Source organism: Serinus canaria, chromosome 3 (genome assembly GCF_022539315.1).
Source record: "Serinus canaria isolate serCan28SL12 chromosome 3, serCan2020, whole genome shotgun sequence".
Lineage (NCBI taxonomy): Eukaryota > Metazoa > Chordata > Aves > Passeriformes > Fringillidae > Serinus > Serinus canaria.
The window spans coordinates 56,166,799-56,180,227 of NC_066316.1; the positions used below are offsets into that span (position 1 = coordinate 56,166,799).

At 40.2% G+C, this 13,429-nt stretch overlaps 1 protein-coding gene across 4 annotated transcripts in view; it reads right to left on the reverse strand.

Annotated features, from left to right (window-relative positions):
- Nucleotides 1-13,429, reverse strand: part of PLEKHG1 (pleckstrin homology and RhoGEF domain containing G1) — a 124,404-nt gene that overhangs the window by 23,152 nt on the left and 87,823 nt on the right. For all 4 annotated transcript variants that reach the window (XM_050972357.1, XM_009095269.4, XM_050972358.1 and 1 more), the window contains 2 exons: nt 4,964-5,064; nt 322-391 (listed from right to left, as the gene is read on the reverse strand). In XM_050972357.1, coding sequence (XP_050828314.1) covers nt 322-391; nt 4,964-5,064 — 171 coding nt within the window. The remainder of the gene's footprint in view (nt 1-321; nt 392-4,963; nt 5,065-13,429) is intronic.

The window sequence follows — 13,429 nt, forward strand, 5'->3', positions numbered from 1 at the left end:
ACCTACATTAACAGATGCAAGCAAAACAGAGAACCCCTGTAAGAGTTGGCCAAAAAAAGTAAATCCTAAAAATGAACTCCATAAACAGCTCTACCAGCTCAGATACACTTATTGAAGAAAATGACACCTCTGTCTTGATTTTTTAGAAATGCAAATCAGAGGCATTTCCCTATCAATTGCTAAGAGAAATTCCTTCCCTTTCCATAGATTTGCTGAATTTTCTTGGTTAACATTACACAAGCTGTCAGGATTAGGTCTCAAAAGCTAATAAATAAATCTTATTTCTCCCACAGCACTCTGCAACTGGTGCTGCAGACTTACCTTGGAAACAAAGCAATCTGCTATAGCCACAGGATCATTTTCACAGTTTTCCAAATCTTGCAGAAGTTCACTAAAACAAAGAACAGGACAAGGTAAGACAATTATGGCACACCTTGGAAGAGACACAATTGTATATTCAGAACCAGACACAGCTGTGCTATTCAGGGCAGCACTTAATGATGCAGGGAGTCCTACAAAGGGAACAAGAACACCTTTGCCACCACCACCACACCCCACCCCCCGGGTTTTTTTTTTAATTTGCAGGCAGAGGAGAACTATAAGGAAATGGTATTCCCACTATTTCAAAATTCAAGTCATTAGGTTGACCATGGATTGGTTGTTCTGCTAAGCAAAGCTGAGACCCTTCCTTCAGGTAGATGTCCCATCCTAGAAACATTCAAGGCCAGGTTGGATGGAGCTCTCAGGAACCTGACCTAATTGAAGATGTCTCTGCTTATTGCAAGGAGGATGGGCTAGATGACCTCTACAGGTGCCTTCCAACCCAAACTATTCCATGATTCTGTGACTGACAGCTCTTAAACAATAATCACAGTGGTGCAGTCAGACAGTTGTGTAGCTTGCATATCAACTAACATGATATAAAACTAATTAACTAACTAACTAAGAAAACTTAAAAGCCACTGAAGCACGTTCACTGTCATATAAAGGCTTTTTATGTTTTACAAGCTTTACTTGACCAAGGGAGATGATGAACTGCTCTGAAAAATAGTGGTGAGAACTGGGGACATATTTCTCATACATGAAGAATGTCATGAAGCTCACTCAGGAAAATTAGTCTACTTTCAGTGTGTTTCTTCATTGAAGAAAAAATGGTTAGCCTGGAAAAAGCTTCTGTAAGGGAATATATACACATAGATGTTCTACATGCATAAAAACAACACATGAGAGGATGTTATAATTTTTACATGCCAAAGAGAAAATTAATGCATTTGAACAGGAGCAAAGTAATAACAGAGCCTGTTTGCTGTTGAATTAAACTCAGTTCTTGAAACTAAATTCAGTGAAAGAGTTCAAGGAGAAGAAGAAAACCTCAAAGGCTATCTCCTTGATCCAAAGAGTCTTCAGTCTTACTGAAGGACATACTCAGAGAAGAAACTGCGTTTTCTGCCAAATTGTTCTCTAAAACAATTTTCTTCTTCTCCTCCTCACCCTCTTCTGCCGCCCTCCCCCACCACACACACACTCTCTCTCACAGATGATTTTCCATTTAGGGCTACTTTTCTCCCAATTCACAGCTGGTTCCCTGAACAAGTTTTGCCTAAGAGTTCCTAGGGCTGTATCTAGGGATCTACCCTTTCCCCCTGTTAGCAGACACAATTTCCCTCCGCATGTACAAAAGAGAGTAAGCCAGAAGATTTTCCTGACTTGTTCCTTGCTTCTCTAATTACTGGAGGAAGGAAAGGGAGAAATCAACTTGCAGTGACAAGAAGCAAAGATAGGCAAAGACCTTAGGTTCAGCAGTCACTAAGTCACTTCGGACAGTGACAAAATTTAACCTCTACACCTCAATTTCTCCCTTCATCAAAATGGGAATAAAAATATGACCCTTGCTTGACACCCCACCCTCATGAAGCTCATTTACATCAGCAAAAGAAGCAAGCTGTAGCAATGGTGACCATAGCCACCACTTATACTGACTGACTGTGTCCCACACAAGTTTTGGAAATAACATCAAACATGCCAAACAGGCTCAGAGGATTCCTGCTGTCTGGCAGTGAGATGCTCTACTGATGGCCTAAAGTACATAGCACCTGGACTGTCATTTTATTCCTACTGGTCTCCGATGAAACCACATAATTTCTCCTTCATGACAGAGAAGAGGAACACTTAAAGGTTGTATATATTCATGCAATTGATCCATGTGTATATGCTCAATACACTAGTGGTTTGTGTCTTCAGTACAAGCCCAGAGTGTAAGGGTTGTTTTTGCAAGAGTTTGTTACCTATACTACACTCTGCTCTGTCTCCTCTGGATGGTATGAACAGGATTGGTAAGAGCAGCCTGACACTGTAAAAACAGGAAAACTGTCATGCTCAGGCATTCTGAAAATCTTAAATAAATTCCTGTAATACCAAGCTGATGTGAAAAAGTAGGGCTATTATTATAGGCTCTGTTTAAGTACCTGACTGAAGGCAGAAAGAACAATAGAGAAAAGTGTTGGTCCTGTTCACCTGAGTATGCAGAGGTTTTTGCTGGTCACAGTTCTTGGCCTCTGCAACTGGCTCATGCCAGCCAGCCAGGCAGGGAGCAGGAGCCAGCACTGCTGGAGGAGCTCTGTGCTCTTTCAGCTGGATCACTAACAAGATTCAGACTGAAGCATAACACAGGAGCCAGGGCCAGTTGAGACCACGTACTGAGCTATATAGTTTGGAAAATCTGAATCTGTAAGAACATCACTGGGAGCTAATGCTAACTCCTTTGGGATGAGAGAGGGAAGCATAAAAACTGACAATTTTGCATACAGTGCATTCATTATCTTTTCAAATCAAATGAATGTTTCAAGTCAAATGACTGTCAAATGAATGAAAGTCTCATTACAATGCCTTTTAGGATACTTTGATTTTTTGATGAAGCTTTATGATGGCTTCTCCTCAGAAGAAGCCAGACCTTACCACCATGAAACTCAGAAAGAAATAGTTTTTCAAAAAGAGATCATAATCATACAGTAGCTAGCAGTTACCATGATCACCACCATTTTTGCCATTCAACACACCACTTGAAAATCCCAAGCAGTTTAGCTGAGAGAAATTCCCATTCACTGACATGAAATTTCTCAGATCTGCAAGTTGAAAAAAACCCCAGACTGAAACCTTTGATTATGGATTAATGGTCAAATTCAGAGTTGAGAAAAACAAGGTAATTCTAAATCTATAAAATCATGCTCACAAAAAACATCTGAAACTACTAACAAAGAACTGCCAAGTGTACCTTTTTCTGAAGCTAAGGATAAATAAAAAAGGCTCTAGAGTATATTTAGGACCCAAAAGCTACATGCCAAATTTCACACAGGAGTAAACTTAATCCTTGAAGCTGTATTGGGATCTACAGTGAGTGTTCAGTTTTAAGAACTCACAATTTCCAAGCAGAGCTTTATATCAGAAGGCCTGAAGTACATTAGCAATTTACTAGAGTTTTGGACAACTTTCCAGTACGTTTTAACAATTCTAACATATCTATCTCTCAAATTTCCCAAAACTGCTTTTCTTTTTTTTTTTTTTTTTTAACTGCTGCAATTTTTTTTTTTTGCACAGCTCAGTAATTCTGTATAACAACAGATCATACTTGAAAGTAGTTTTAGTAGGCAATATTTGCAATGAAGCTGGCATAAATGTATCCTAGCTATCACATCTGTCATTTTTCTAGCTTTTGAAGGATCAGAAAATATAATGGCCAGGACTGTATTTTTCCACTCTGTGACCACTGGGAATCTGTAAGCTCACAATCATTGTCTCATGGCTCTAAAACAGTCCATAAGCCTGTTTTAGCATGCTCCCACTATGTATTTTCCAGCTGTTAGACATTCAGTAAAGTCAGTTGTTGTAGCTGAAGCAGGACACAGCAGCTTTCTAGTTAAGCATATTTCCATTACCCTGCAGTAGCTATTTTAAGCTTCAGGAAAAGACTTAAGATTTCATCTTTGTCCATAAATTCTGAATAGATTCATTCTCACTCTTTCCTTTGACACTAAACAATCCCAGCAGCTGAAGCCCTTAAAAGTAATTTCCCGTGATGATGGAAAAACATTGAAGATGATCTTTGACACAAGTGCTCCACTTCAGAATCCTCTTGATTCAATTAAATTATCTGTTGTTCTTCAAAGAACACAGTAGTTTGGGAGATGTTTTGTCAACTACAGCAAAGCTAAGAGAGCTTTACAGGAGTATTGGCATATGAAGTATGTGGGAACTTTATGTCAATATATTTCCTGTATCAGTTGAATAGTCAGGTTTTCCTTAAATGCTGACTAAGTTAATAATTTTTATTCTAACAGAGGATTCAGATAGAAGTAGCAGTAGCATGCTCCTCAAACTGCAGATACTGAGATCCCACACAATGTGGCACTAGCTATGCAAGCAAGACATTTTACTTCAGGCTCCCAATACACACTAGAATCCCATCTGCAGAGTTTTAGAGAAGGCTGGAAAGACACCGAACAAAAAACTTCAATTAAGTAAAGGTACTTGAATACAGTTTTGAGACGTTAATTCAGGGAGCACCTAGTAGCATAAAACACCACAAAAACCAGAACTGGGTGATGTACATAGGTACACAAAAGGAGCTGATATAGTTGGAATAAAACATCTCTTTATTAAGGCAAGAATTTCTTTTACAGTGGTCTTGCATTAAGCTCAGTTAAAGGACAGAGCAGGTTAGGCTTACATTCATGTAAATACCCAGCATAAAAGCAAAAAAAGTACATGGAGACCATCTTGGTGAATCAAATAAACAGCTAAAAAAATTGGTGTCAGCAAACCAACTTTACTTAGAATTAAAAATAGATAATTTCTTGATTTATAGATCTTGGCAGTTTAAAAGTGATAAAAGTGAATTTGGCTCGTTTGCTCCCTCCCGTTAACATGGGCTATTGACTTGTTTCCATTGAGCTAAAAATGAATTTACCTGTTGAAATGGTAGATATCCCGTATGTTTCCAAACAGGGCTGATCGCTCCTCTGTTCCCAGGGAGAGCTTGGTCTGATCAGTGATACAGTCGAGGTAATCCTACAAGAGAAATGAGAGGGAGGTCTTCAGACATTTCCTCCTTTCCTAGATCAGTAAATAGAGCTATGTTTTATTGTACAAGATGAGTCTCTGAATATCAGTTTCACCTTATTATTACAATAAAGCCTTCAGCAGCCCCTCTGAGAACAGTCACTCTATTATGAACAGTAACAGTACTTATCTGTTCCCTGAAACCAAGAAAATACCAAAAGGCTGAAAGCTAAGTTATACCTCTTAGATGGCACAGCCAATGTTTCTCTCGCTACTGATAAACAAATGTTTTCAAATTTCATTCACAGTGACAGTTTAATTGATCGTTTGGCTGGCTCAAAGACAAAAAAAGTAAGAGATGAAGAATGTCATTTAATGCAGTCTCAGTAAAAGAAAAGCTATATAATGAAGAACAAAAAGCACACAAGCAACAGAGGCTCGAAAAATCAACCACTGAATAAATTACTTTTTAAAAAATCATGGTTACCAAAGAATGCAGAGTATGTAGAAGACAGATCTCAATGTATCTATGTCCATGCATTTTACAAAGCACAGAGTAACATTGCAAATTACATTGCTATATACTCAAGCAAAAATTTCTTTTTGCCCTTACAAGACTGATAGACTCTCTTCCAGGGACTTTATTTGAATAAGAACATGACAGCTAGAAAAAGATTGGATCAGCAGTGTTCTGGGAGAACAACTTTCCCACCTCTTCCCTCACTTCGATAAGAGCTCAATGTCACCTTTTTTCTGTTGCTGCTACAGTATTAAAACTGTCTCATAAGAGCAAACAAATCCAGCAGGCTATTGAACTACAGCTCATGAAACAAGAAACCTAATGCGCTGCCACATTCATGAAGAAATTCTGCTGGAGTATGGAAATAAAAGTGAAAACAGCTGAAACAATGTGAAATAAAAATAAATAAAATCCTTTAGCCTGTGGCTAGACAATGTGGTGTGGCAACCTCCCAAAAGCAACACAGCATTCCAGGGTGCTGCAGGAAAGGAACCCTGTGAAATGCCAAAAAGACCACGAAAACTTCTAAGATGTAACTGTGTTCCAGAGTCACATAGAAAAAGGTATAACAGAACACATACACTGGCCAAGATTTATTCTGTGTAAATTCTGTGCAGACAAAGGGTTTGAATCAGCCAAGGATCTGACTTTTGGTTTCTAGGTGTCCTCTTAAGGAAGGTTAAGAATTACAGCATTTAAGCCTCCATGCTCATATCCTTCTGTTCAGCTGAAGTAGCGTCAGCAAACTCAGAGGTGTAACCAAGATTCAGGTTTAGGTATCAGCAGCACTTCTTGTCCCCTTCCCCTATCAATAATCCACACTCTGTCATCACCTCCAGTTAAAGGTAGCCCTCATCACCCCAAAAACTCAGTATTTTTTGCCAGGGCAAAGCAAGTAAGTTTATTCTAAGGTAACCTCAGTGTCTTTAAGAAGAGCAATGAGTAGCAATAGGCAGGCAAGTTCCCAGAGAGCCATGTCATCTCTCCTGTGATAGCATCCAAACTTACTCTACCTTCCCTCCTGGCTGGCTGGCAGCAGCTTCAGAGCCCACACCTGACCTTGAAATATATTTGTGCAAGAAGTCTTTGGAATCACATCCCTGAACTTCAGCTTTTTATTTATACTCAGAAGCTGCAGAAGAGTAAAAAGGCTCAGGGTGGTGAGGCAGACAGGACTGCAGCAAGCAGTACATTGGGTCAAAGGCAGAAGCAGGTAAAATATTCAGGTGTATCTATCCAGTAATAGTACTAAACAAATAACCTTTTCTGACCAGAGACACATCTTCATCATATAAAAGCAAAGAAGAGAAAAACTCCAGTGGAATTGTGAACCTCTGAAAACATTTTTAGCACTGCAGGTCCACTGCAGCACCCTGAGCTGATATGACAAGGTTAGACTGCAGAGGAATGGAAATCCTACGTTAAGTAACTCCATACAGCACATTTAATGAATAAAGAGGAGTTCCTTTCCAATTCATTCATCTCAACATAGCTGAAGCTTGGGTTTCTTCAAAATAACAAACACTCCACAGTTATTTCCAGTATTGTAGACAGTGTTTTATGCATGACCTGGTTTTTGCTCCTTTTGTCCTCCTAGCCTGATTTTCCTCCACATATACCTACTCTTCTCTGTCTTTTACCAATTATTAGTAAGAAAGAGGGAACCAGGTACCCTTCTAATGTGATGCCAAGCAGCAGCCTGCAGGTGCTTTGGCAGTTTTCCTGCACTCCTGTAACATATGCCAGTATCAGCCTACCTACACCAAACACCCACTTCCTTTTGCTTGAAGTTCTTCAGACTGTGCTTCAGGCCCCCTTCTTCATCCAGCCTCAGATCAGAAACAAACCAGAAACAACTGGGTGGATTTGTGCTTCCCTAGGGTAAGGCAAGAGGGTTATTTTTTCAAAATGCTTGGGATTCAGAGTTTCCTTATACCTCACCTCATACTGCTAGGAAATGACACAGTGTGGGGACTGCTGTCCTGGTTTAGCTTTCTAACTTTGTCACTATTACTGACTTGAGAGTACAGACACACTTACGTTGCTGTTATTGGTGTAAGCAGATAGGCACATAGCAAAAAGCTCCAGGTATTTAAGTTTTTGTGAAAAAGGTGGACCTTGGGCAGTCCTAACACACTGGTGTCATGCAGATAAGGCCCTGCACAGCAGCACACTGCTTGCACTGGCTCAGCCAGTGGGACCTGTCTGATTATACTACTTTACAGGGCACGTGTGTTCTTGTAAAGGCTTCATGAACTCATGCAGGAAACAGATGCAGTATTGGCATATAACACCTTCTGCAAGGACAACACCACAGGCAGATCAAAGCTACCCAGGCGTGGGGGTTTTCCTAATTATTTCTTAGCAAATGGTACTTTACCCCCATGGCAGTCACAGCCGTGTATCAACAGCTGTTATCATCTGGAGCCATAATGAAAGGTTTGGAGCTGCAAGATAACAGGGCAGGCTGCAAATGTAATGACATGGTGCAGAAATCAATGAAATTTATCAGAACAGAGTATTGGCCTTGTTCACTTTATTTGTTTCTTGTCAGCATCTATGAACCCTCTGTCGGCACCGAATTATTTGTTTAAAACCTTTGCCTTTTATTGCTTCTCTGCAGTTATGGCATAAACACCTAGCTTACTTTATAGGAGAACAAAACTCTTCACAAATGTCCGTCTCCTTAGATTGATTTATGGACCATGTTTTGCTCTCATGGTATTGCACAATTTTCTCCTCCCTTTTCCTTGAAACTCTCCAAAAACTAGGAGAATCTTGCCAGACTGCCCTGCCTTTCTTGCCGGGTTTGATCTCCCCATTTGTCTTTCGTCATGCCAAATCCATCAGAAGGAGTGTCTGCTAGAAGCTGCATACCCCAACTACTGTCTCCTCCTCCACAATCACAAAAAAAAAAGATCTCTAGAGGAATAAAATTATGAAAACACTAACCTTAGAGGCTAAAAAATATGAAGCAGAAATGAGAGAAAACCGTCAAGAAAAGCAAAAAAAATGAGCAAAAATTATTTCCACATATTGACTAATGTTTCCCATGACCAAACTTTAGAAACCAAATGCAAATGAGTGTGACCTTTATATCTAGCCACCCTGGTTCTCCTTTGAACACATACACACACTTAACTATAAAAACTCCATCTATTGTTGTTTAGACCATAGTATAAATCAGCCATTATTGTGGTAATGTTAAAATTGCACATTAAAAGGGATAATATTAATGCTAATATTAACATAGTTATGTTAACATTATATTTTTTACCCATTCTAAAAAATATGGGTAAAAAACCACACTGCCTTGTAAAATGAGAATTAATTTTTATCCTGCTCTATCAAGAAACATATATACTATATAAGTTCTTAGAAATCACTTTACAGGGCAGGAATGTGCATATAAAAATATCACAAAAGAGAAGCAAAATTGTTAAAAGAGCAGTGTGGTTGCACAGGTACACCTTTGCCAAGAGGCAGGCACACAAGGCACACAGGACTGAAAATTTAATTAATATCAATACCAAAAAAGAATCAAAAAATGATTCTATCCACTAGGAAACTTTGCTTTCTAATGCCTAAACAAGCTGCAGGAGAAAGAAAAGCTGCCCTATGTCTCCAATTTCAGCAACACACTCTGGGTTCAAGAGCTGAGGACTTACATCACAAAACCTCAGTCTCCGACCTAAAAATATTTAAAACCAGGTATTTATCAAAACTTCAGTGGCTTCTAGTAGGGTTGCAAACAGAGAGGGACAGGTAATATTAAATCAAGCAGGACATGATCCAGGCAGTGTCATAGCATCACTCAGACCCTCAGTGTTTTGATACACCCTAGATCTGTGCTACTAGTAAAGCAGATTTTACTCCCAAGTACTACCCCATACTCATGGCCATATTTTTTCCCAACTCCCCTCTATCCAACAACGTGTTTGGCCAAAATCAGATGGTTGTGCAGAAGAAGAACCACTGAAACAGCTCAGCAGCCTTAGCCACCAAAGCACAACTTCCACACCACTTGGAGGAAAAGGCTGCAGGCCAGAAGGAAAACATGCCATGGAATAGATCCTATTTGTAGCCTCCTAGCTTGAGCCATGCTGCCCAAACTAGTCACACACTTGTACACCAAGAAAGTTGGGCAACAGATTAGACAAGACACTATAAAATGCTTCCCTGTGCTTATTCTGCTAATTTATAGGTAACTGTAATATGTACCAATTCACATTTCGCCTGATTTTTTTTCCTATTCTTTTTTCCCCAGTATTTAATTTATTTATTAATTTATCCAACATGTATAGCCGCATACTCTGAATGCCTTGTGGTTCAAAGAATAGCATGCTATCCACACAACAGGTGGCCAAGGATGATGAATTTTTGACAGGGAAGCTCACTGCAGCTCTTTTCAATTATTTTAAGTACTGCTTTGCTCCGCAAAGGCCATATACATTTGTATACTAAGCATACTTTGCTATCTTGCTCTGGTTCCTTTGCCTATATGAGTCCAAGGGATTAAAACCTAAAAATGCTTGCACTGTCCACCCTACAGATTCACTACAAGCTAACCCAGAAACCTAAATAAAAAAGAAAATTTCTGTGAGCATGTCTTTCTACTTTCTGTTTTTACTGGGATTTGGTGGGGTTTTCTATGCAGACATCTGAAGCTGGAAAAACCTCACACAGACCAAAGCACGGACAGGTCTGAAGGACCAGCGCCTACCTGGGGCTATGGCCACTAAGGCACAGCACAGTCCTGCCACTGACCAACAGCCTTTGCCAGGGTCTTTCTGAGGACAACACAGGCTTGGAGGCACAGCCTCCTCTGCTCCTTTCAGCAGAGTGAGCAGAAAGCTCCTGCACTCCCTGTGCTTCCTCCTCACATTTTCTATTTGCTTTATATCCCTCAGTACCTTGTGTGTTAGACTGCCACTTGTCAGCAGCAGCAAAGCTCTGCCCTTGTGGAAAATGCCTACACATCCCAGGACATGCTTGGAGAGCACTAACTCTGCCATCAAGGGAAAAGGACATGGAGAAGACCTCCCAGCACTGACAGCCAGCCCCCCTCCAAACGGGAGCAGCCAAGATAACCCGTTTGCTTTACACAATCTGACACTAGATGTGGTTTGCGATTGATTTCTTTCCGCTCCAATATCCTTGCAGAAGAGCTGGGTCTCTGAGCTGGCAGGAGGCCACCTCGCCAGCACCAGCCCTCTCCCTGGGCAGATGGTGGAGGATCCATACCGAGCTCACCTGTGCTTCCAGCCAGCTTCCTGGGAAGTGCCAATTGACACGTGCAGCTGGCTCACACGCAGCCTGCGGGTAGCGGCAATAAAGCGTGACACGGTAAGGCGATACTCTGCTGACTGACTGCATGGAGGAAGGGCAAAGACTGATGGTGGGAGCACTCGTGAGAACATGGCATGAGGAAAGACTAAAAATAGAGAAAGCACATCTAAGTTTTTATTTCCACTGTTTAACACTGCAGAGTAAGGTGATCATGACAGAGATTTCCCTATACTTCACACAGTTAGGGGTTTGTAAATAAGTTAATAGTACTAAGTTTTACCTAGAGAAATGGATTTTTTAGAAGTTTTTTTTCTATGCAGCTATTTCTGAGGGACAGATTTTTGATAATCAACTTCCTTACCTACATTATAGATGTTAAAACACTGTCCCATTTGCATTCACTAAGGCCTGGAAGTAGTGACCCCTAGTAGATCCCACACATGGAAAGCCACAGGGGGAGTTATGTGTCAGCCAAAATTAGCAGTGAGAGATTCCTGAGTCCTAACACTATGCCTTGCACCTTGGAAACACACGCTTTCTTTGGTTTAGGCTGCCTTTGAACAGTTGTGCCCATGCAGACACGAGCACAGGCGCAGTCCTATACAAAGTTAGAAATTTCTAGGGCACATCAATGTCAACAATTTAACAGTCAGGAGATCTTGTCACAGGACTTCAAGCTGTCAGAGCACAGCTAATCTCAGGAAATGAAGTAAAGAATTTGCCCTGGAAAACTCTGTCAGTGAGAGGTCCCTCAACACTCTGTTGCACTGAATCCATTGAAAGGGGCCCTGGGCAAGGACAATTGCCTCGCCAGCGTGCATGGTTGGGAGATAGCAGAACAGCTTCCTGCAGCTGTGGGTTCCCCCTTGATGCTTTAGAGCCTTTAAAGCAAGCTCTGCACATCCTCTTGCCCCTGCCCCAGTGTCAGAGGATGCCTGTATCAATTTCCAGCTCTGTCCCACAGTCCCCTTCTAGAACTGGGGTGGGAGGACTCACATGTCCCACAATGCCTACCTACTCCAGCAGTTGAGAGTCTTATGCCCTCTCTTTTTGCCCAGCATATGCTTTCTTCTTGTGTCCCATGAGATGTTTTAGCATGAATGCTGTGCCTATAAAGCTCTCTGGGAAGGTTAAAATCTGACACCAGCTGATCCAGCATTGAACTGTCAGCCTGCCTGGATGGACTGCTCTCATGGATTTTTGCCTTCTTTGTCGTAGCAAATTTTTGCTCTAATGAAACACAGTCAGAGTTCAATAATATTCCCGTGCTCAACTGCAGGAATTCCATGCTAAAATCTCCCATCTTAAAAAGACACCTTGGAAGGCAGGCTGTCAATTAAATCAAACTGTCATTTGACAGAGATGCATTAAAAGCACTCAAATTGAAACTGATTGATGGATTGTACACAGACAAGTCCTGTAAATGGTCCACCATCCGTAAAGATGATTATGGGTAAATCACCAGGAACAGAAACTCAGGTGAAACCCCACTTATTATTATGCTTCAGCACATTAACTTATTGAAGTGGAAACCCACTGATTAAAACCATGTCCTATATTTATCTTCAGTTTTCAGCCAGCACCCACTGCCACATCACAGCTACAAGATTTTTTTTTCCCAGAAGGTGGCACTCAAAATTGCTGCTCAGAGGTGTGGTAAGAAGCATCTTCAGAGCACAGGTGGAGATCACGGGATTACAAATGCTATCAGTAGTTTACCGACATGTCATTAAGGAGTAATGTGATGTCCTCATCTAATGCCTTTCTAAAGTTAGAAGGAAACACAGAAGAAATGAGCTACAGTAATGAAAACAGCCAAATGAACTTAATAATAAATAATAATAATAATAATAATAATAATAATAATAACAACAACAATAATAATCATGTTGTCAATTAGTTTGAGGTTCCCAGACAGGTGAAGTGCTGTAAAGATTTCTAGATCTATATCATTGGTGTCAATCATCATCATTCAGTTACCTCAATCTCACTAAAAAAAGTACCAGCTGGAAGTTCATAGTAATTATAAATTTAAAAAAAAATTAAATTTCATCAGGACATCTATAAATTATTTTTCACAACACACTTTAGTTGGTCTGATTATAAGCTTATTGAACCATAATCAAACAAAACACTGAGAATTATTAAGGCATATTTGGACTTCCAATACATGAATTGCCCAGGAAAAGAACCTGAGCCTTGTGGTACAGACCCTTGCCCTGTTAAATAAACTTTCCCCCAGTTTGTAAGGCAAATGAATGATAACATTTTTTAAAAAGATCTCAATATGCATACAAGTTAAATGAGACATTCCAGAAATGTTTATTTTAAAACACAAGAAGGGAAACTGAGTCTGTTTTCCAAAGAATGAAAATGCAAACCCAGCAAAATGGAGAAAATCTGCACACATCCTAAACACACATTTATCTTAACCCTAGTAACCACATCATTACCAGAGACTTCTGGATGGCTTTTCTTATGAATTTACGAAGAGCAATGAAATGGAACTTTATAGTGGGTGGTTTGCAAGGAAAAACTTTGTTCAAGTGCCTTATTTGCAAAATG